This window comes from Phacochoerus africanus, chromosome 14 (genome assembly GCF_016906955.1).
Source record: "Phacochoerus africanus isolate WHEZ1 chromosome 14, ROS_Pafr_v1, whole genome shotgun sequence".
Lineage (NCBI taxonomy): Eukaryota > Metazoa > Chordata > Mammalia > Artiodactyla > Suidae > Phacochoerus > Phacochoerus africanus.
The window spans coordinates 53074342-53098189 of NC_062557.1; the positions used below are offsets into that span (position 1 = coordinate 53074342).

At 53.3% G+C, this 23848-nt stretch overlaps 1 protein-coding gene and 1 long non-coding RNA gene across 4 annotated transcripts in view; one reads left to right on the top strand and one right to left on the bottom strand.

Moving 5' to 3' along the window:
• Positions 1–23848, bottom strand: part of MYH10 (myosin heavy chain 10) — a 138439-nt gene that overhangs the window by 11423 nt on the left and 103168 nt on the right. For all 3 annotated transcript variants that reach the window (XM_047758522.1, XM_047758523.1, XM_047758524.1), the window contains 18 exons: positions 20623–20816; positions 20406–20527; positions 19226–19295; positions 18973–19133; positions 18091–18199; positions 17868–17999; positions 16876–17082; positions 13112–13249; positions 12130–12253; positions 10426–10597; positions 9198–9410; positions 8371–8515; positions 7202–7408; positions 5266–5370; positions 3307–3459; positions 2045–2293; positions 1530–1742; positions 655–867 (listed from right to left, as the gene is read on the bottom strand). In XM_047758522.1, the coding sequence (XP_047614478.1) occupies positions 655–867; positions 1530–1742; positions 2045–2293; positions 3307–3459; positions 5266–5370; positions 7202–7408; positions 8371–8515; positions 9198–9410; positions 10426–10597; positions 12130–12253; positions 13112–13249; positions 16876–17082; positions 17868–17999; positions 18091–18199; positions 18973–19133; positions 19226–19295; positions 20406–20527; positions 20623–20816 (2927 nt within the window). The remainder of the gene's footprint in view (positions 1–654; positions 868–1529; positions 1743–2044; positions 2294–3306; positions 3460–5265; positions 5371–7201; positions 7409–8370; positions 8516–9197; positions 9411–10425; positions 10598–12129; positions 12254–13111; positions 13250–16875; positions 17083–17867; positions 18000–18090; positions 18200–18972; positions 19134–19225; positions 19296–20405; positions 20528–20622; positions 20817–23848) is intronic.
• LOC125114905 (uncharacterized) lies at positions 10593–16975 on the top strand. Its single transcript, XR_007131939.1, has 3 exons — positions 10593–10773; positions 12657–12746; positions 16915–16975. It is a non-coding gene; the product is annotated as an uncharacterized LOC125114905 (long non-coding RNA).

Here is a 23848-nt window from a genome sequence, read left to right on the forward strand (position 1 = left end):
AGTACAAATCCTAAGTGCCCAAGCAACCCTTCAAAATAAACAAATGCTTTCCCTTTAAAGAGTGTTTTTTTTTTTTTTTTAAGAGGACGTGTGATCTGACCTTCAAAATACCCTGAATCCCCTGGTCAGGTTCCTACTGATTCTTCCCTTTACTGATACATGTAAGACTCAGACCTTGAACCTGCCCACATATTCCTTGGGGATTCCACTGAGGGCTTTTCAACTGACACCTGGCTTGTAAGCAGCAGTGACAGGATCTGAGACACAGGAAATCAAAACTACATTACATTTTAAGGAATAAGGTTGTCGGAGTTCCCGTCGTGGCACAGGGGAAATGAATCCGATAGGAACCATGAGGCTGCAGTTGGCCTCGCTCAAGCGGGTTGGGGACCTGGCGTTGCCGTGAGCTGTGGTGTAGGTCGCAGACACGGCTCGGATCCTGGGTTGCTGTGGCTGTGGTGTAGGCCGGCAGCTGTAGCTCCGTTAAGACCTCTAGCCTGGCAACTTCCACATGCTGTGGGTGCGGCCTTAAAAAGCAAGAGAAATTTTTTTTTTTTTACACCCGCTAATATGGTGTAACATGAACAAATAGGATGTTGAGCCCAAAGCAGGCTCTGAGAATAAACAGGTTCTTGTTCCGGGGGCCACACCCACCTGTTTAATCAGCAGCCGCTTCTTTTCCTCGTTCTGCTCGTCTCGGGTTTGCAAGTCCCTCTCAAACTGGGCCTTCATGGCCTGCATGTTGACCTCCAGGCGAAGCTTGGCATCTTCCGTGGCCTGAAGCTCATCTTCCAGCTCTTCCAGCTGCGTCCTCATTTCCTCCACCTGCTGCTCCAGGGCCCGTTTGGATTTTTCAAGTTCATGAACCTAGACCGCAGGGAGCACGGGGAGCAAGGAGCTGACCCTCGGCAGAGGGACAAGCAAGGACGGCAGTTCCTGTTTTATAGGCCCCCCCGCCCCGCCCCCTCCTGTCCCCTACGGCTGCGCTGTCCTCATTCGAGAGCGCGCCACCTCAGGGACAGGCCCGGCTTTCGTCCTGTGTGCGCTATGGTCTCTGTGACCCCGAAGCCAAGCGATCTTTTACGAGCCGATCAACAACAAAGAGTGTGGCGTCAGGGGAGTGGCTTGTTGCCTGACCACTGGCCTGCCGTCTGTCCAGCAGGTACCAGGGCACATCCCTGTCGCTGCGGAGGAAACGGTCTGTGCTGAAAACACGCGTGGGGGGAACTTGTAACCATCAAGGACTCGGTACAGTGAAGAGAGGCTCGCCCGCTCTCTGCACCCAGAGCCCATCACAACGTCCACCTAGTTCCCCACCTAGTTCCCCGTGCTGGGTGCTTCCCCTCCAGTCCCTTCTGATCCCAGAGGCGACCCCCGGGGGCCATCGTGTGCAGGTCACCCGACAACAGACCTCGGGAAATCCAGCCGCTTATCCCGGGAGACCTGAACCCTCCATCCCACACATGCCGGGCCCCACCGAGAGTGCCCGGCTGCCAGCTGGGCCTTGCCAGGGGGCCCTGGGCACTCACGTTCTTGCCCACATCGTCCTTGGAGCTCATCAGGTCCTCCATGTCGGCCCGCAGCTGCTTGTTCTGCCGCTCGAACTCGTCCTTGGCCTCCAAGGCCTCCTCCAGGGCGCGGGCCAGGGACAGCGCTTTGGTTTCCTTCTCTCTGGCCTCCGCTTCAGCCCGGTCTCGCTCCTCCGCGTAGCGGGCAGAGATGTTCTTCTCTTCGGCCAGCAGCTACCCGGGGTGGCGTCGGAACACAGTAAAAAGCCATTTCAGAAGCCACGCAGACGCCCTCACCCGCTACGCGCCTGACTTATGCCTGAGAAAACCACCACGGGATGGTGGGTGTTCTCTTATTTCCTTCTTTTTGCTGTTCTGCTTTTTCTGATTTTGCTATAAATGTGTATCGCTTTCACATACGACAGGATGGTTTTAAACCACAACGACAAGAGGGCGGGCTTGGCCGGGAGGAAACACCGGCTGACGCTGGCGCTGGAGCCCCGGGAGGTGGGGGTGGCGGGAGGTCCGGGACCCACCTGGTCGAACTTCTTCTGCTTCTTCTCCAAGTTGGAGACGATCTGGCGCTGGTGGTCCAGGTCCACGAGCAGGTCGTCGAGCTCCTGCTGCAGGCGGTTCTTGGTCTTCTCCAGCTTGTCGTAGGCCAGAGCCTTTTCCTCCAGGCGCTGGCTCAGCGCCTCCGCGTCTTTAAGGAGCTTCTTCTTGGCTTCTTCCAAACTTTCAATGGTCCCCACGTCATCATCGACTTTCTTCTTGGTGTCTGTCAACTAAGGAAAAAAGAACAATACTCAAGAACTCCACTCACCTGAGGAATAAAGATAAAACTTGCTTTCACTAGTCTTTTTTTTTTGGCCGCCCTGCGGCATATGGAGTTCTCAGGCCAGGGATTGGATCTGAGCCGTGACGGCGACCTACACTGCAGCTTTGGCAACGCCGGATCCTTGACCTGCTGTGCCAGGGATCAAACCTGCGTCCCAGCGCTCCCAAGACACTGCTGGTCCTGTTACGCCACAGAGGGAACTCCTGTTTTCACTATCTTGTGAGAAGAAATAACATAAATCAACACTGCATGATTTGAGCCATGAAACAGAGGATGAATTTCTTAGCTGATCACCTCTAAAAAGATGTTTGGCTTGAAACCTTTTAGAACTGACACAGTCCCAGGGTCTTTATTACTTCTTTGGGCCATGCCCATGGCATGTGGAAGTTCCTGGGCCAGGGATCAAACCTGCACCATGGCAGTGACTCGAGCTGCTGCAGTGACAACACTGGATCCTTAACCTGCTGCGCCACAAAGGAATTCATAGGGTCTTTATTTTAGTTTACATTTTATGGTTTTTAATTTTATGGCCGCACCTGCGGCATGTGGAGGTTCCCAGGCTAGAGGCTGAATTGGAGCTACAGCTGCCAGTCTACGCCACAGCAACGCTGGATCTGAGCCACATTTGCAACCTATGCTGCAGCTTGCGGCAACACCACCAGATTCTCAGCCCACTGAGTGAGGCCAGGGATCAAACCTGTACCCTCATGGACACTATGTTGGGTGCTTAACCTGCTGAGCCACAACAGGAACTCCTAGGGTCTTTATTTTAAATACCCCCAACAGTATAACCAGCAATGGGATCAGCATTTGGTTGGGTCAAAGAAAATACATTAAGGGCCTTCATTTAGTTTAAGACCCAATTAACTGTCCCCAATGGAGCTGAAACCCCAGCAGAGCAGGGTCGTCGGCTGTTAACACACATGAGGAGGCCACACTGTCCCACGTGCACGCACACACCTGGGCCTGCAGGGCTAACACCTGCTTTTCTAGGTTCTTCCTGGCTTCCTCCTCCTCCTCCTGCTGTTCCTGAAGGCTGTTCTTCTCCTCCTCCAGCTGCCGGATTCGACTGCTCAGGTTCAGTTTTTGGCGTGTCTCCTCCTGAAGAAGCTCCTGTTTATTTTGATAAAAGGTCAATACTTAGGTTATATGAATCACCAAAACCAACATGCTTCTGTTATGGAAAGAGAGCCCATGCTCCTGGATTGGTAGAGTATTAAAATGGCCATATTACCCAAAGCCATCTATAGACTTAATGTGCTCTCCATCAAATCACCCATGACGTTTTTCACAGAACTAGAACAAATAATCCACAAATTTATATGGAAGCATAAAAGCTTCAGAATTGCCAAAGCAATCCTGAGGGAAAAAACCCAAGCAGGTGGTGTAACTCTCCCAAGACCTCAGACAACATTACAAAGCTACAGTAGTCAAAACAGTGTGGTACTGGTCCAAAAACAGACATCGGGATCAATGGAGCAGAATAAAGAGCCCAGAAATAAACCCAGACACTTATAGTCAATCTTTGACAATGGAGCCAAAAATATAAAATGGGAAAAAGACAGATTCTTCAAGTGATGCTGGGAAAACTGAACAGCTGCATGTAAATCAGTGAAACTATAACACACCCTCACACCATGCACAAAAACAAACTCAAAATGGCTTAAAGACTTAAACAAAAGACATGAGGCCATGTCTCATGTAAATTGGTTCAACCACTATGGAAAACACTACGGAGGGTCCTCAAAAACTAAAAAATAGAACTACCATATGATCCAGCAATCCCACTCCTGGGCATCTATCTGGAGAAAACTATAATTTGGAAAGATACATGCACCCCCAACGTTCACAGCAGCACTATTCACAGTAGCCAAGACATGGAAACAACCTAAATGTCCATCGACAGATGAATGGATTAAGATGTGATGTACATAGGAAACAGAATATTACACATCCATGAAAAAGAACCAAACATGCCATTTTTAGCAACATGGATCTGACTAGAGACTCTCATACTAAGCAAAGTTAAGTCAGAAAAGGATAAACACCATATGATATCACTTATACGTGGAATCTAAAATATGGCACAAATGAACTTAGCTACAGAACAGAAACAGACTCACAGACATAGAGAACAGACTTGTGGTTGCCAAGCGGGAGGTGGGAAGGAGTGGGCTGGACAGGGAGTTTGGGGTTAGTTGATGCAAACCATTCCATTTAGAATGGATGAGACAACGAGGTCCTGCTGTACAGCACAGGGAACTCTACACCCAGTCTCCTGGGACAGACCATGATGGAAAATAACGCATTAAAAAAATATGTAGGTATAACTGAGCTGCTTTGTTGTATGGCAGAAATGGGCAGGACACTGTCGATCAACTATAGTGAACGATAAAAAATTTATAAAAACCCACATACGACCATTTAATAAGTGCCCTTAATATAATAGGGCTTTAAACTCCTTTGTAAGCAGCATCCTCTCCCCCTCAGAGTCCCCCGCCACGGCCCTGACCAGGGACCTGCGAGCCTCCCTTTCCTGCATCTCGGGCATCTTCTCACTTCCAGAATCCCCTCCTGTTTCTCTCAGCTCAGGGTGATGAAATGTCAACTATAACAAAACAACCTCATTCACAGTGGGCAGCAATGCAAGTGCGTACGGTGGGACCACCCCTGGGACCCACACCCCAGGCAGAGCCCATCATGCTGGAAGACCTGCCTCCCAGACCCAAGACCCCAGGGCCCTGAGAGACGAGCTCAGGGGAGAGCTTCTGGGTGTGCAGGCTGGTTACAGTGCAAGGCGGTTGAGAGCAGAGGCACAGAAAGAGGTGATAAGGAGGCCTTTCTGGGACCAACAAGCTTCCCCAGCTTACAGATCACACAAAGGGCAGAGTCAGCATCGCAGCCCCTCCCTCTGGGTACCTGGGTGTCCTGGAGCTGAGACTCAAGACTAGCTGCATCCTTAGCAAACTTAATCCCCTTCTTCTCTGCTTCTTCTAGAAGAGTTGAGACGTTATCCAGTTCATTCTGTGAGGAGGAATAAAGGGTCAGACTCACTTTAACAGGCAGATAGGAACAAGTTGGGGTTCTGGACCCTAAACGCCCACCAAGGGCAGGGAGGGGTCGATCCCAAACCGCCAGCCTCAGCTAAGGCAGACTCACCCCCGGGAGTCCTCTGCCCTCAGCAGTGCCCAGCATGCAGGCTCGGACAGTGAGGACTGTACTGGCAGAGCCCCCCCCCCCTCCCCCCCCGAGAGGGTTCTCCTCCCTCTGGTTTGCTGTCTTGTTTTTTATCATGAACAGACAAAAATGACACCGATCCTCTGAAAGAGTGACTGCTGTCCTGTGTGAGGAGGCTCTGTAATTAGGAGGGGGTTTATTTTCATCCTTTTTCCCACCAAGATGCATTAATCACATGTAGGCGGCACAAGTAAAATTCCTATTCTTAGAGCTTGAAGACTTTATCACAGACGCGAGTTAGTTTAAATGTTAACGTGGCCCGAAGGCTTCTTCTTCCTTTTTAAGGCTGCACCTATGGGATATAGAAGTTGTACATCTAGAGGCCAGGGGTTGAATCTGAGCTGCAGCTGCTGGCCTACACCACAGCCACAGCTACGTGGGATCCAAGCCACGTCTGTGACCTACAGCACAGCTCACGGCAATGCCGGATCCTTAACCCACTGAGCAAGGCCAGGGATCGAACCCACGTCCTCATGGTTCCCAGTTGGATTTGTTTCTGCTGATCCACGACGGGAAGTTATTTATTTATTTGCTTTTTTAAGGCGCACCCTGGGGCATATGGAGGTTCCCAGGCTAGGGGTCGAATCGGAGCCACAGCTGCCGGCCTACACCACAGCTCACGGCAATGCCAGATCCTTAACCCACCAGCGAGGCCAGGGATTGAAACCGAAACCTCATGGTTCCTAGTCGGATTCGTTTCCACTGAACCACGATGGGAACTCCCCAAAGTTTTTTTTTTTTTTTGTCTTTTTAGCTATTTCTTGGGCCGCTCCCGCGGCATATGGAGGTTCCCAGGCTAAGGGTCGAATCGGAGCTGTAGCCACTGGCCTACGCCAGAGCCACAGCAACGCAGGATCCGAGCCACGTCTGCAACCTACACCACAGTTCACGGCAACGCCGGATCGTTAACCCACTGAGCAAGGGCAGGGACCGAACCCGCAACCTCATGGTTCCTAGTCGGATTCGTTAACCATTGCACCACGACGGGAACACCCCAAAGTTATTTTTAAACTTAAAAAAACCTCTTCCCCCAAAAGGCCCCCCTTTTAGGGAAGATCTTCTATGTGGTTATTTATTTTTTAGCCGAAAAAGGTTTATTGCAGGGGCATGTAAGGAAAACGGGTGGCTTGTGACCCCCACAAACCCTGAAATCCCCTATTTCTGTGGAGATGGTGGCTCTCAGAACAGACAGAGGCTGCCCTTCGCTCTGGTCTGTCATCTCGTCACGTCAGCACAGGGAAGGCAAACAGAGGACGGCTCGGTTCATGTCAATCAAGCTAATGACACTTCCATTTTTCCGCTTTTCAGCGACACCCTTCAGAGAGCCTGTGCTTCACCCACCTTGGCTGCAGTGGGTGGGGCGGGCCCTGGGCTCAGCGGAGCCCTGCTGCCCTCACGTCCAGCGCCACAACTGGCCAGGCGTGTCCCGGAGGGCGCGGGCTTCTCTGAGCCTCACGTCCTACTGAGCAGACCCACCTGGGGCCATGAGAGCCTCAGGTGCGGGGACCACACCCAAGGAGCCTACTGTGCGCCTGGGGCAGCCTAGGTGCCCCCCGAATGTCGGGCTCCCCCACCCCAACATGGCAGGCAGCAGCCAGTAACGGTTTGCCAGGCCTACCTGTAACTTATTTGCTTTCTCAGCCAGTTCGACCCTGAGTCTGTCTCCTTCTGAGACCTTGGCGTGGAGCTCCTGGACCTGGGCATCCAGCTTCTTCCTCTTGTGCTCGGACTCGGCCTTGACCTGCTGCAGCACCTTCACCTCGCACGCCAGCTCCTTGTTGTCAGTCTCCAGGCCCTGTTTGTTCTTCTCCAGGTTCGCTTTGAACTGGGGGGAGAGGACACATGGTCGGCTGGGGTTTTTGAACACGCCCGAAGGCGCTGCTTCACCCCTGCAGCCAGTGCTGGGCACGGCTTGAATGAAAACATGTGCTCTCCGCCCGCCCGCGAGGATTCCCACGCGAGGAGCCCCCGGCCACGTGGCTGATCCAGGTACAGTGCAGCCGGGGCCACGGGCCGAGCGCTTTTGTCCCAAGACCAGTCCTTCGGTCACGTCATCCTTGCGTAGAACAAGCTCTGTCGATGTAAACCTTTTCTTCCTCTTTTTTTTTTAGGGCTGCATCTGTGGCAGTTCCCAGGGAAGAGGTGGAATCGGAGCTGCAGCTGCCAGCCTAGGCCACAGTGACAGCCACGCCAGATCCCAGCCCGGTCTGCTACTTACACCGCAGCTCCCGGCTGGATCCTTAACCCACTGAGTGGGGCCAGGGATTGAACCTGCGTCCTTACGGATCCTGGCTGGGTTCTTAACCCGCTGAGCTACTATGGGAACTCCAGTGTAAACATTTCTTACCAAGGAGCTGAGGCTCCTGTTGCTGGGGTGACATTAACATGGGGACAACGTGTGACTAACAGTAGGGGGGAGGGGGCGTGAGCAGCCCCGTAGGCCGGTGGGAGGGTGACCACCACAGGATGGGTCTCCGTGGGGACGTCCTCAGATGACAAGGATGGAGGATGGGCTTTCAAGGTGATGCGGTGGGGCGGGGTGGGGGGGTCGCGCACCGTGGGGCTCTGGCTAAACATCCTCACGCCACTGGGCCTCAGTGTGCCCCCCTCGGAGGGAGACGGAGAGGGAGCCCACAGGAGTGGGACGCAGGGTAAGCCCAGGCCCAGGCCCAGGGCACAGGGCCTGACATGTGCTCAGGGGCAGGTCATCCGTGTCCTGCTGTTACCCTGAGTGAGCAGGGGCCGCGGACAGGCGGCGAGGGGACGGGACAGCAGAGCAGAGCCCACCCTCTTGGCCTGTTCGAGCTGCTCCGAGAGCTCCTCCAGGGCCGCCGCGTGCCGCTGCCTCATGTCCTGGATCTGAGCCTCGTGGTTCTTGGTTTCCTCTTCGAGAGCCTTCTTCAGCTCTGCCACTTCCTGTTCACGTTTTGTCCTAGAGAAACACAGTGTTGGGGAAAGGAGCTCAGCGTGAGTTGCACAACGACATGTGTATTAAAAGGGCTGCTTCTGTTTGAAAGGTCACATCGATCTCTTGCCAACAGGCTGGTGCGTCCCTTATGTGATACCGAAGAACCTTCTAGAGCCGGCACCCCTCCTGTCCCTTGTGCCGTCAGTGTAACGTCCCTTGGGGTCCTCGGATGTCTGGGGACAGACTGGCGGTGCTGGCGGCCAGGCGCTGGTTAACACCAGACTCTAAGAGACCTGCCACGGCACCGGCGGACACTTCAGTCAAACTGGGAAAGGGGGTGTCTGCGGAGGTCTCCCTCCTCCGCTCAACAACCCACCTGGTTCGTCTCACCCCGAGGCCCAGAGACTTAAACCTGTGAGTCTGATGAGCAGGACGTCGCTTGCTGAGAACTGTTACTTTACGCTAATCACGTGATACACACCTCGGGGAGGAACCAACGCAGAGGCGGGGGTGGGGGTGAGGGGTCTGCGTCCTTCGAGGGGCGCAGGGTCCACGCAGTGATGCCTCTGGCTGTGCCCCCCCGGCCCCCGTGCTTTCCAGCCACTGCTATTTTGCTACTGGTCCAGCAGCCATGGATGCTCGAAGGGACAACGCGAAGAGCACCAAGCCTCTCCCAGGAGGACGCGCACCTCCGCCCCCCGCTCACCGCAGTTCCTGCTGAGCCGCCGTGGTGTCCAGCGTGTCCTCCAGCTCTGTCTTCAGAGCCTCCAGCTCCTCGCTCAAGTCCCTCTTCTGCTTTTCCGCCTTGTTCCGCGACGCCTTCTCGGATTCAAAGTCTTCCTGAAGCTCAGCGATCTGGGCTTGCAGCTCCCGCACGACCTTCAGTGCGTTGTTCTTGTGCAGCGTCTCGTCGTCACCCCTGCGGGGACAGCCGGGCACGAGACGCGCTCAGAGCTGGTGCCTGGGATGTTTCCAGCGGAGACCCCCTCGCACCTCCCTCCCTCCCTCCTCCTGGGCCCGCTGAACGGATAAACGAGGTTCCACTGTACGGCGGAGGGAACTGTTGTCAATAGCCTATGAGAACCCTTAGTGGAAAAGAACACACAAAAAGGCCTGTGAGGATCTAGAACTGAATCCCTGGGCTGCGCAGCAGAAATGAACACAATACCGTAAATCAGCCACACTGCACTAAACAAGCAAAGCTGGATGGTTTCGCAGCAAACCATGCTACAAGCGATACTGGATTTTTTTCTTTCTTTTTTTTTTTTGTCTTTTCTAGGGCCACACCCGTGGCATATGGAGGTTCCCGGGCTAGAGGTCTAATTGGAGCTACAGCTGCTGGCCTACACCACAGCTCACGGCAACACGGGATCCTTAACCCACTGAGCCATGAAAGGCACTCCCGACACGTGATTTCTTCTAAACTTCTGAGACACACTGAAGTTAATCTGTAATGTGCGGGAGCCAGAATGTCTGCTGTAAAACAATTTGTGATGATGTGACTTTCCGAGCAAGGATCATGACAGGACTCCTGATTTTTTTTTTGGTCTTTTTGCCATTTCTTGGGCCACTCCTGCGGCACAGGGAGGTTCCCAGGGTAGGGGTCTAATCGGAGCTGTAGCCCCCGGCCTACGCCACAGCCCCAGCAACTCGGGATCCGAGCCGCGTCTGCAACCTACACCACAGCTCACGGCAACGCCGGATCGTTCACCCACTGAGCAAGGGCAGGGACCGAACCCGCAACCTCATGGTTCCTAGTCGGATTCGTTAACCACTGCGCCACGACGGGAACTCCGGGACTCCTGATTTTTAAGCATAAATACTGAGAGTGGCTGCCCAGACACAAGCGCCCCGGGGTTCCCCAGGTCCTGTGTCAACGACAAAGGAAGCCACAGGTCAGCCTCCCGGGGTCGTGGCTGCCCCCACGGTCGCACCTGGCCAGGGCGCCCTGCAGCTCCTCCTCTTTCTTGGCCACCTGGATCTTGAGCTCGTCGATCTGCGCCTGCAGCTCGGCGATCTGGTCCTGCAGGTCCGTGGTCTCGCCGTCCAGCTTCCTTTTGGCCTTTTCCAGTTCCTGGCGGGTCTTCTCCTCCTTCTTCAAGCGCTCTGTGAGACGAGACACAAGAAACTCTTCACCACACGGAGGGCCGCACCATAAGGACCCATTCCAGACTTAAACCGACTGAAGCTGAGAGCAAGCCACTGCATTCTGAGACGTCACAGCCTTAACACCATCGTGCCAAACGCCCTGTCACCCGGAACCCGTTAAGATCAAACCGAAGGTGAGAAATACTAATGGGAGGATGGAACTTTCTGGAAGAAACTGGGAGGAGTCTAAGGATGTTCTTCCACGGGGAGCAGCCCTGGTGCAGCGGGCTCAGCCCAGGCCAGGGGAGCTGGTGACAGCCACCTCCCTGCTCCCCTTTCCCCCGAAGCCCTGGCTGGAGCCCAGACTGCAGTTCCCGAGCCCTGAGGGTGAGAGGAGCGAGTGTGGGCACCTCTCCCGCTGCCTCCAAGCTCTGCAGTGACTCCTTCACACGCTGTCCTTAGGCCCGTGGTACCAGTGACAGGACAGCTGCACCTGCTCCACAAGTGCCACATGGAGGAACCGGCTACGGGGAGAAGTGGGTCATGGGGAGAATTTCACACCGGCATCCTCTTGTCTACACTACACACCACCAACAGAGACAACTGAACCCAAGTGTTTTTTTTAAACCATTCATTTTCTCCCCTTAGTCAAAGACCCTGGTGGCGGCAGGGTGTCAGGCCACACTCTTTGGGCCTCTAGGGTCCATGCCAATCTCCGGCTGGGCAAAAGAAAGGTTTTCTGTGCTCGTTCCGCCTCTGCTCTCTCTTACCTCTTTCGCAGAAGGCAATGATTCGTTTTGCAAAAACCCCAGCAGTTCCTGCCATGACTTGAGCCACCCAAGTGAGACACTGTTACCCTTCAGACTTTCCTGTCCCTGCCAGTTTGTGTGTCAGCAGGCTGTCCCTTCGTCAAGGGACACCCAAGCACCTCACTGCCGATTTCACTATGTCCACCCGAGGGCAATGGAGTTGACCTCAGCAGCAAACTTTAAAAAGTGCTAGTTTCAAAGATAATTTACTGTCATTCCATCATAAATCTTGGTGACTAGGCCAACAATCATACCATATACAACACCTAATTAATGGATTTGTTTGGCTGCGGCATACAGCTGCTTGATGTGGGATCTCAGTTCCCAGACCAGGGATCGAGCCTGGGCCACAGCTGTGACAGGGCCGAATCCTAACCACTAGCCCACCAGGGAACTCCCCTAAGAGACCTGTTTTAATAATGAGCACTCCCTATGGACATTGTCTCCTACTGCATGCTTTTTGATTTCTTCTTTGTTTTTTAGGGCCGCACCCACGGCGTATGGAGGTTCCCAGGCTAGAAGGTGAATCGGAGCTGCAGCTGCCAGCCTACACCACAGCTCGAGGCATCACTGAATCCCCTACCCACTGAACGAGGGCAGGGACCAAACCCACATCCTCATGGATACTAGGCAGATCTGTTTCCTCTGCTCCACGATGGGAACTCCCACGTGTTTCGATTTAAGTAAAATCTAAAGACTCACGTGTCTTAGTCCTAAATTTCTCTAACCTCGAATACTAACCTTCTAAATCCGAGATCATCACTTCTTGCTTGTTCCTGATTTTGGCCAAGTTTTTGGCCTTTTCCTCCTCCTCAGCCAGCTGAGAGGAGCACTCAGCAATGCGATCTTCCATGAGTTTCTTTTCCTGAACAGGAAACACTGCTTCAGAAAAGGCATTCAAAATAACCACTGGGTTTGCTGCTACCTAGAGAATAGGTACTTCTGGCTCTGTGCCCAGCAGAGGGCACACTCCGAAAAGGCAGCAAAGGCTCACGCCCCGTGGGGACGAACCCGAGCTCAGCCGGGCTGGTGGGAGTGAATCAACACGCAGGCCCGAACAGGCCACTGTGGGTGATCCGTGTGCACAACACCTGCAGGTTAAACCACCACGGGGATTATAAGGGTCACCTGGTGGATTTTCAGAATTAGTTTCTGTGTTTAGAAACCTAAACACACAAAAGATCTATAGAGACTTAGAGAGAAAACCAAGTAAATGAACCTGAAAGCTTGAGGACTTCCTGTTTGAAGCCACTTTCTTTTTTTGGCAGCACTGGTGGCACATGAACGTTCCCGGAACAGGGATGGAACCCGCGCTGCTGCAGTGACAATGCCAGCTCCTTAACCCACTGCACCACCAGGTAACTCCTGAAGCCACTTTCAGTGAGAGCATCCATGCAAGTATTTTCCATATTCTAAAATCAGATTTTCAATGCAAATAGTCTCTCTCTTTTTTTTTTTTTTTGCTTTTTTAGGGCCGCACCAGCAGCATATAGAGGTTACCAGGCTAGGGGTCTAATCGGAGCTACGGCTGCTGGCCTGCACCACAGCCACAGCAATGAGGGATCCCAGCCATGTCTGCGACCTACACCACAGCTCACAGCAACTTTGGATCCTTAACCCACTGAGCGAGGCTAGGGATCAAACTTGCAACCTCATGGTTCCTAGTTGGATTCGCTTCTGCTTCGCCACAGTGGGAACTCCCTCAATGCAAATAGTCTCTTACTTTGATAAACTTGGAATTTTGATCCTCGAGAAGCAGAATCTCCTCTTCCATCTTCTTGATTTTGGCCTCTGCCGTCACCTTTTCCAGCTGCAGTTTCTGGCGGGCCCCCTCTTCCTCGTCCAGCTGCTCCTCCAGGTCCTTGTGAAAAAGCACAGGCAGTCAGGCTCCTGCTTGCTCTATAGATTCTATACCTGTTCAGTCGAGGGATGCCCATTAAGATGAAATACCGAGCTTCGATTTTCAAAGTGGTGAAGACATTTTTAAACATGTGAAATACATCATGTGAAACAAATACTTGTGACCACTACACATGGAGGACAGAGGGGTCCGTTCTTCCGGAAGCCAGCATGGCCAGGTGCAGCAGCTTTGCAAAAGGGCGCTTCTTTCAAACCAGCCATTTTAGGACAAGTCACAGATGCGATTCACAGAAAAAAGCCAGTGGTAACGTTATTCATCATATCAAGGAACTATGACCACACTTCAAAAAGTCTTGGTAATTAAAAGTTGGGATATTTATAAAATGAAATAACATGGAACGATTAAAATCCAGATTTTAGAACAGTAGTTAAGTAACACAGGGACATATGAAAAATATACTCCAACTACATCAAAGACACACTGACATTACTCTACCATGTATATCTGGCCACAAAAGGGGAGAAAGAGAACTCAGGAACAACAAGGGAAATGGTACAGCTGGCGCAGCAGGGCTGTCTCAGGCCGGGCGTGCTGTTCACAACATGAGCGGCTCACCAGACAGGGAGGGATGCCCGCGTTCACACACGCTTTACTCTGACAAGCTGCTACTTCATAGCCTGCATTAGTGTGTCTAATAAATACATGCGTTACAGAATAGGGATTTACGCGTACGTCAATGTATAGTTAATTTAAGACACTTTCAAAGGTAAACTGGGCTAGATAATTCATCATAGTTGACTGAGGAATAAAACTTTTGCAAAAGATAAACTTTTTATTGTGAAACCCTTCGAACACCCGAGTGCACAGCAGCAAGGACAAGCCTGGCCACAGACGCTTCGGCCCAAGCTTAACAAGCAACAGCTCATGGCCAAGGTCAATTCCTCTAGACCCCCACCTTCTGGCTTCTCCCCTGGGGTTATTTTGAGGCAGATCCCAGACATCTTATTTTATCTGGAAAACCTTGGGGCTGTGTCTCTAAAAGATGAACACCATTCAAAAATGCATTTGTGTGAGTCGGAGTCCAGATAAGGTTCACACACTGTGACTGGCTGATGAGCCTCTTATGACCCCCTGTTATCTCTAGGTTCCCCCCAATTTCTTTCTCCTCCCCTTTTCTCACCAAATGACACAGGTCATTTGTCCTACAGTTCCCACAGCCTGGATTTCGTCTGCTGCATCCTGCACTGCACCCTCCAGGTGACTAAAGCAGGGGCTGCAACAGCACATGCAGTGTAATTCAGTTAGGGAATGAATCCATATGTATGCGTTTGGAATAAATACATGCCAAAAACAGGGATAACGGAGGTGATGGGTGGGAGGAGACTCTAAGTGCTATTTTGTATTTTCTAGGATTTCTATAGTAATCATTTATTACTGGAAAAACAAAGTCCCAAAATAGCTCTAGTAGTTTTGGTTGAAAAGGATACAGATCAGAAATCCCTGAAAGCCTCACAGGCAAAAAAATAAACATTAAAAAAAAAAAAAAAGGGACTGAAATTCCCATTGCAGCTCAGTGGGTTAAGAACCCAACTAGTATCCATGAAGATGCAGGTTTGGAAAAATAAAAAAAAGATGCAGGTTTGATCCCTGGCCTCACTCAGTGGGTAAAAGGATCCAGCATTGCCATGAGCTACAGTGTAGGTCACAGACACGGCTCGGATCCCTCGCTGCTGTGGCTGTGGTATAGGCTGGCAGCTGTAGCTCCGACTGGACCCCTAGCCTGGGAACCTCCATGTGCCACAGGTGTGGCCATTAAAAATAAATAAATAAATAAAAATAAGGGACCAACAAAGTTGGTTTTTCCAAGGGCTATGCAATTACCACAGAACCTCAGATATTTCACAAGAGGAAAAAAAAAAAAACATACCGTAAGTACGTTTATAATGTGTTTGGATGAATTTACCATGGAGCTAATAAATTAAGATAACAGTGCAAAAAACCTTAAGTTTCAAAGAGTGGAGAGTGAAGGATATGAACATAAAAAGTGTTGAAAAACCAAAGAAGCCCCCCTTCCCGCTCTTATGAGGAAACATTTATTTTCTAAAGAAAGTAGCGTGATGCAGTTCACGTGAAGTTGTTAAACCGAAACACAGGCGGGACTGGAGGCGCCTCGGGGCCCCTCCTCCATGGGAGCAAAAGAGCATCAGGGCGATGGGCACAAGGGGCAGGTCAAATGCCACCACGATCACACTGCTGCTGGTGAAGGTCACTCTGCATCTTCTGTATCGTCCCTTATAAAAATTCTATCAGTTATATAAATTCTTTCAGTTAGATCTTATTATGTATGCTTTTTGGCAACTCTCTTTATTAACGTATTACAAAGATGCATAAAGATAAACATCTTTTCCTGTATAACTGTATATAATATTGCCATAGCTGAATCTCCTACTTAGATAAAGTCCTAGAACCAGAAGGGCTGCTTAGTGAGGCCTGCTCCACAGCTTCCGTGATGCCCTGCTGGCCTGTCTGGGAGACTGGGAAGCCGCGTGCGCTGGAGGATGGAGCGTGTCCGGAGGGCTGACCGGCCGGGGCATCTGCCCCGGGAACACGCCCCTGTCTTCTGTGGTTCGGAGCCATGTCCGAATCGCTGGTGCTTTGCAAAGTTAAGCCATGTGGTGAGAAAGGAAGGAAGGGAGCGACCTGGAAGAAAGGAAATCTGACACAGATACACCCACGAAGCAGCGGAAGCAGATATGGACCCCGTGACGCTTGGAGCGCCCGGGCTCTGCTGGTGGGAATCGAGGAGAATGAGGGGGGCTGCGCCCCGGAGCCCGTCAGTGTCACGTGCCAGGGTTTTCAATCACAGAGGCTCGTGCTTCACCTGAGGGCGGCCTGCATCTCAGGAAGAAAGTAGCTACCAGCAAGGGCTAAGCTGCTTATTTGGGGATCTGGCCACCTCCTGCTCAGCGCTTGTGACCATCTCTTATGCCCAGAATCACCCGAGGACGCCTCTCCCACGGATGCCACGAGCAGTGGGATTAGTAATGAGAACACAAAGACCAAACCCGGGCCCCAAGGACCCAGGGATGTTTCTTCCTTTTTTTTCTGGGGCCCCACCCACAGCATATGTAAGTTCCCAGCCTAAGGGTCCAATTGGAGCTGGAGCTGCCAGCCTACACCACAGCCATGGCAATGCCAGATCCGAGCGAGTCTATGACCTACACCACGGCTCACGGTGATGCCAGATCCTTAACCCACTGAGCAAGGCCAGGGATCGAACCCGCAACCTCATGGTTCCTAGTCAGGTTCATTTCTGCTGCGCCACGACGGGAACTCCAGGCTGTGGGATGTTTCTACTTCCAACCACTTTACACTCGGGAAGATGCCGCATCAAAACATAAAAAAGACCCCTACACAAACTAACAAATCGACGTCTGAAGGACATCCGTTGTGCGTGTGCTTCGCATGACGCTCATCTTTTAAGGGTGGGGACTCACGACTCGGGCTCTTTTTGCTCCTCGATGAACTAAAGAGTCCAAACCCTCTTTGGATTTAGCATCTATTTAGTCAACAGATCCACCTGGAAGCCCCAAAATATAATCTTAAATAAGAACTATTACAGATACCTGAATATGTGCTTGCATTTTTTTCTTTTCATTCTGCAGGATCTGGTTTCTTTCTTCTTCCTCTTCAACCCTGGACTCCAAGTCATGGAGGATCTCCTCTAACTCCTGCTTTTTAGCAGCGAGTCTTGCCCTCATCTCTTCTGCTTCAGCGAAGAGCTCCGTCTCTGCTTGTAGCTGCTCCGCCAGGATGTTCTTCTCTTCCAGCAGCTGCAATCACAGGAACACAGCCGGTGCTGTGACTGGCCCGTCGTGCACAAGAGGCCGCCACCGGGACCTCAGTGGTCAGTGCGTGTGACCAGAGACGCCCAGAGTTCAACATACGACACCGGGGGCAGGACTTCCAAATGTGTCTCTAGCAGAACAAGCTGGATGAAAACTTTTGCTTGTTCCTGTGTCTCAAGTTATCCTGAAGGAGACATGTGAACTTTATGCTATTTTAAGAATTCCCATTCTTACTATTAATTCACAAAGGGACCAAAGGGTAGGAGGAGAAATATCATGCAAATGCCAGCAAGTTCATGGTGACTGCCGCCGTCTGGTATCAGGTTGAACGTGAAGCTTTTTTGTCCCTGAATATTCCCATCACTGTCACCTACCAACATTCCTGAGTCTCTGCTTTGTCCGTGAAGCACAGCTTCCTGGGAAGGGGACGCAGCCAAGACCCCTGTGGCTGGGGGCGGGGGGGGGGGGGGGTGGCGCTTGTACTAACTCATCTTTTACTTTTTTCTCTTGCTCTCGAGAGCCGTCACAGGAAGGTGATGATACTGGGAGTCTCACCATAAACCGGTGTCTAAACACATGCTGACACCAGACTTGGTCGCCTGCACGTCCAAGGGCAAACATGCAAGAGATCGAGCTGCTTTCAGTTCACAGACACCCGGCTGCCTGGCCTGCTGTACCTGCTGCCTCCGCCATCACATGTCTGCGCTTCGGGCAGCAGTGAAAAATCACCCCAGATGCTGTTTGTTGCAAGCTAACTGGGTGGGCCGTACCTGCTGGTGCTTCCTCTCCATCTCCTCCAGCTCCCCCTCCACCTTCGTCTGCTTCTCCTTCACCTTCAACAGCTCCTCATCTTTGGCCTGAAGCTCCTCCTCCTGGCGAGTCACTTGGAGCAGCGGCTTCACCTGGGACAACATCGAGCACCGACCGTGGCGTCCCCCTGCCACCCCCCCTGCCCCACCCCGGCCCCCCGCACCCTCGGGGAGTGGGACCCACCTTGGTGAAGACGCGCCACCATTGCCAGTGCCGCAGCTTCAGGTACGCGGCGCAGTTCCGCTGCAGCACCTTCAGGGCGCTCAGCTGCTGCTGCTTCTTAGCAAAGGCCCTGGGGGAGAGTGTGTGTGTGTGTGTGGGGGCACCGAGTAAAGAAAAGCGCCCTGTGTGTGTGGCTCATAAACAACATGCGTGCATTTCCCACCGATCGGGAGGCTGGGAAGCCCAGGGTCACAGCCCAGGCTGCTGCCATGTCCGCTGCGAGCACGGCTCCTTGCTGCCAGCCGTCTTGTCCCTGTTGCCTCCCCCGGCAGAAGGGCAGGGGAGCTCTGCGGTCTCTCTTAGATGGGCACGAACTCACTCAGGGGGGCTCCACCTTCGTGTGCCCATCACCCTGAAGGCCCCACCTCCAAACGCCATCTCACTGGGAATTAGAGGCCAACGTGTGACACACACGGAAACACATTCAGTCTCCAGCAAGGGGGAGAACACTGCATTTTGACAGTTGTGGTTGTAGGCGGCTTCCCGCCACGTGCCCGCTGCCCCGGACGACAGAGCCCTTGGTGTGAACCAGCCCCTCCCTCCCCGGGCCGTGCTTCCTGCCCCCTCTCCAGCTGCCCTCTTCCTCCTGGCACGGCCTTCTCCATCCCCGACAAAGGTCGGGGAAGCCCGCCCCGAGGACCCACGCGGTATCGTCGTCTCGGCCCCCAGCTGTGTCCTTATAGAAGGTGTGTCTGCTTCCTTGGCTCTGGGTCCCACCAGAATCCAACTTCCACAGGACAGGCGCCGCGTGTCGCACGCGCCCTGGCGTGTCGCGCACAGAACACGGGCGGGCGCAGCCCAGGCGCGCCCTTTGAACTTTCTGGTTCCTGGCCTCCCACTTACTTTCTGGCCAGGTAGCCTCTGCAGACGGCCTGGAAGAAGATGATGATGTCGGTGATTTTTAAATCTCTCTCCTCCTCCAAGTGCGCCAGGACGCCGGCTCTGAAAAATATCTTGCTCTGCCCAATCCTATATAAGTTTGGGTCCAATTCTAAAGCCCGGATCTAAGAGAGAAAAGGGCTTGTTTACTGATTTTGTGACAGGAAAGACTGTATCAACAGCCCACGCTGAGCCGGAAAAATCAAGACAAGCTTACCATTCGTTCACAAGCCTGTTTGCCATCCATAAAACCTTTAGGGATAGCGTTTGGAGTTAGGATCTCATATCTGTAAGAAAAGCAGTAAAAAAAAAAAGCCTTTTGTGGAAATGTTTTCCTACTGCCTGTGAATTCTGCTTTCTCGAAGAGGCTATGATACCGGCGATCATGTCAAATTAAGAGTAAAAAAATGACCAGCTGATAACCTGAGGATTTCTGCAGATCTAGTTTCTATTTCTTTTCTTTTTTTTTTTTTTTTTTGTCTTTTTGCCATTTCTTGGGCAGCTCCCACAGCATATGGAGGTTCCTAGGCTAGGGGTCAAATTGGAGCCGAGTCTGCGACCTACATCACAGTTCATGGCAACACCGGATCCTTCACCCACTGAGCAAGACCAGGGATCGAACCCGCAACCTCATGGTTCCTAGTCGGATTCGTTAACCACTGAGCCACGTCGGGAACTCCGTCTTTTGTCCTTTTTAGGGCCACACCGCAGCTTACGGAGGTTCCCAGGCTAGGGGTTTAATCAGAGCTGTAGCTGCCAATGACGCCACAGCCACAGCCACGCCAGATCCGAGCCGCGTCTGCGACCTACACCACAGCTCACAGCAACGCCGGATCCTCAACCCACTGAGCGAGGCCACGAACCGAACCGAACCGGCAACCTCATGGTTCCTAGTCGGATTCATTTCTGCTGCGTCACGACTGGAATCCCCCTAGTTTCTATTTCTTAAAAGCAGCAGCAAAACGAAAGCCGAGGTCAATTCTCCCAGGTCAGAGACTGGTGCGGCCCTGGTTCAATCCCTGGTGTGGGAACAGCGATCCCGCATCGAGCTGCTACACGCAATTGTTCCCCCCCCGCCCCTGAATTATGTTGCAATCACAGGCGGAACTGCCGGAATGAATGAACTGTAAGTTCCTGGCGCTCTGCATTTCCTCTCGGCTGCCTCAGGGCCCAGAGGCCGGGGGCAGCAGTCTTTGCTGCACCCACAGTGGTCGTGAGCACCCTGCCTGTGTGGAAAGCAGGCCCTCCCTGTGCCTGACCAGCAACAAAGGGAATGATGCCGATGGATCCCTTCCTATCTGAAAAGAAGGCGGAAACTCTCCAGGAAACAGGGAAAATCTCTCCTCGTCCCCTCACCGCTTGATCCCTGCGGGACAAAGCTTAAAAGTGGGTGATACCTCTGTCTGAATTCCTGGAAAACGATCCGGTTGGGGAACCCCTGGCGACAGATTCTGATCCCCTCCAGGACACCATTGCAACGAAGCTGATCCAGCACGAGGTGCGGATCCAGTTTGCCAGCCTAGTAAGCAGAAGACGGATTTTCAGCTTCAGCTTTGCCTCCCGACCGAGACCAGTCCTAAACCTGGGCCTGGCTTTGCCCGAACACCCACGCACCCGCTTCTCGTGATTGGGGATGATGCAGCGCACGAAGTTGGGGTTGGTGTTCCGGAGCGTGGCCATCAGCTTGGTGAGGGATTCTTTGTAGAGCTGCCCGACGGTCCGAAACATGCCCTTCTTGGTCTTATACGCGGAGCCGAATGCCGTCTCCGCCATCCCCGTGACTTGGTCCAGACCCACGATCCGGTCCACTGGTGGGGATAAAAGCGAGGTGGGAAAATGAGCCGCATCTAACTCGTTAGCGGGGGACGAGAAGACAGAGTGGTAAGTGCAGCAGCACAAGCTTTGTGGGACGGATGGTAGGAGATGCCATAGAGGTCAGGCAGTCAGCTTATTTAGACACTGCACAAGCCGGGGAGCTCACAGCCACACACTTGGAGGGTGGGAACCGGGGTGCTCTGACAAGTTCACACCACATACCAGCAGATGCCGCCCGCTGCGCTACCCGCGGGAACTCACTGTCTTTGATGACACTGGCCTGTTACATACACAATGACTTGGGAAATGAGAGCTCGTTGGCTGGCACTACTGACACAAACCGACACTGCGACCCGTCTCAAAGGAGGAAATGGCTTCTAAAAACGGACCTAAAAAGCTATGACCGTAAAGGCAGATCCTCCGAGTGAATATGCTCAGTGATCAGGGACCAGGGGCAGCTCTGACGAGTCATTAGATTTCCACGGAGAAAGGCCACTGGAGTTTCAGGGACAAATACGGGGAGAGGTGAGGTCACAACGGCTCGGGTGTTTGGGGCTAAGTCACCCGAGAGCACAGGTGACACTTAGGGAAGGGGCAAGGACACAGCTTCAGCGGCCCCGAAAAGAATCGGTGTCCAACCTCGCCTCTCGAACACTGCGCTCTGCTAACGCAGCCGACGCCCTGCTGACGGCGCACGTGGCAGCGCACCAGCTGCGGCAGAACATCTGGTCCCTAATACAATCTAAAAAAACGCCTGGTGAATGAATGAAACACCTAACAGTATTTTTTTAAAAATCAGAGTATCAACTGAACTATCCCTCTCAACACTCTCTTCAACCCTAGTGGTCCCCTCTGTTTTTCTCGTTTGTCCCCAAGGGAGAAAGCACATGGGGACCTGGCACCAAATGAAGGGCTTTGTCAGCAAAGCCTCGGTCTTGATTCCAATCCTCGGTCTCCAGTGAGGTTTGTGGGAAGCGGAAACCATGACCCAGGAGGCGAGGGAACCGGTCAGGTCGCGCAGGCCTCCAGTGGGGACTGCGGTGAGCGGCGAGCGGGGACTGACCGCCAGGCCCAGGCGTTTGTCCTGTCTACACCGTCTCCCGAGTGAAGCTGTCAGACTCGAGGGTTTAGGTCACGGCTTCTCCTCCTGCCTGTACACAGAGCCAGCCCTGCGTCCCCTCAGACGCCACCGTGCTTTCCTGTGTCTTCAGCTGTCCCCCTGCACTTGCTCCAGCAGCAAACAGCACAGACCCGCCCCTCCGGGTGCCTTGACAACGAACTTCCTGTAACCCCGCATCCGCCTGCTTCTCCATCTCCTTGGAGCCACGCTTCTTTCTAGAGTTGTCCCCATCTTGCACTTCTATGCCTTTCTGCCAATTTCCCATCATGCGGCCCCCTCAGCTCCCTGTGCGACCCAACTCAGGCAGGGACAGGTCTGGTGCCTGGTGAACCTGAGCCTGGCCCTTCACCTGCTGACCAGCAGAGCCTCGGCCCATCAGCTCCCCACCCCCGCTTCTCCGGGGACCACGAACACCCCCCGCCCCAACTCCCGCCCTCTCCTTGGTGACTTCTCGCCTGCCCATCACATGCCGAGGTCTGAACTCCGCTCTCCTGAGATCCTCCCTGGAAGGAGGCAGCGCTGGCGTGCAGGCACACTCCTCCTGCCCTTCGGCCGTCTCGGCCCAGCCTCACTCTGGGTGAGCTCATCCAGGACCCCACTCCCATGCCTGACTCCCGGCACCAGGCACCAGAGCCCGATCTGCTCTCTACCCAGAAGCACGAAGCTGCCTCCGTGTCTGCTTTTACTCGATAGCACCTCCCTCTAACCCAGGGTGATGCCTGGCAAACCACAGGCTTGCTACATGTATGTTAGCAAAGAAACAAAGCAAACAGGAGATATATTCACAATTACAGATGGTGAGAAATGCGCCAAAAGCAAAGAACAAGACGCTGTGAGAAAGGTCCTGCTGGGAAATGACATTTAATGCCCACAGGGTAAGAATGGAGGGGGGGGGTGACGATGGGCCATTTCAGACAGTGGGAAGAGCAGGTGTGAGGGCCCAGGGGCAGGAAGAAGTGACAGCAGCCAGCGCCAATGAGGCATCAGGAGGGAGGAGGCGGGCAGTCAGGGTCAGAGTCCAGACTCTAAGAGATGATGGCAGCCGGAACTGGAGGTTACAGAGGACGGTCGAGAAGGAAGACTCCAGATGTTTTGGTGGGAGGATGACTTGACAGGGAAAAGAAGGCCAAGAACTCCTGGATTTGGGTTTGAGCCGGGGAGCGGCTGGCGGTGCCCTTGGGAAGATGGGAAGAGAAAAGGGTTCTGTGGGGAGGAGGACGGAGCCAAACGCTATGTACGTCTGGGGTGCCCGAGAGACACCGAGGCGGAGATGAGACGTCGAGTACTCAGAGGAACATTCCAGCCTGCTGCTCAGAAAAGGCAGGTTTGGGAGCTGCTGACCTGCAGCTAGTCAAGTTCTGGGACTGGATGAGCCTCCTAAAGGGGGAATGAAAAGAGGGGGGCCCGCGTGGGACAAGCCCCAAGGAGCTGGGCCGAGGAGGAAGGGCTGATGAGGACAAGAAGGGGGGCTGAGGGTCAGGGCCCTAACCTGGAGCCCATCCCCTGTCCTTCCTCCTGTGTGTCCTGTGCAGGCATCACCACTGGTTACTCAAGCCAGAAGCCAAGAGTCCCCTGTCACTTCCAGCTGCCAAACTTCCCGAGCCTTCAGCCCAGCCCTCCCCCAAGTGCCCGGGCCTGGGCTCCAACCTCCCCCGGGGCTGGGACAAGGCCCTGACCAGGTCCTTCCCCCGGCCTCCCTCTCATCCTCCAGCCCTGCCACCCGCTGTGCTTTCCAGTCATAACTTTGGCCCCAGGGTCGCAATGAACAGTTATTTCTAAAACTAAGCAAGTAACTCATTCCTGGACTTAGAATCCCCCGCTTTCTCCTACAGCTTGTCCCAGCAACAGCCCAGTATCGGCGCACAGGGATGAAGAACTGCACCCAGAGGGTCAAGTTCCTGCCAC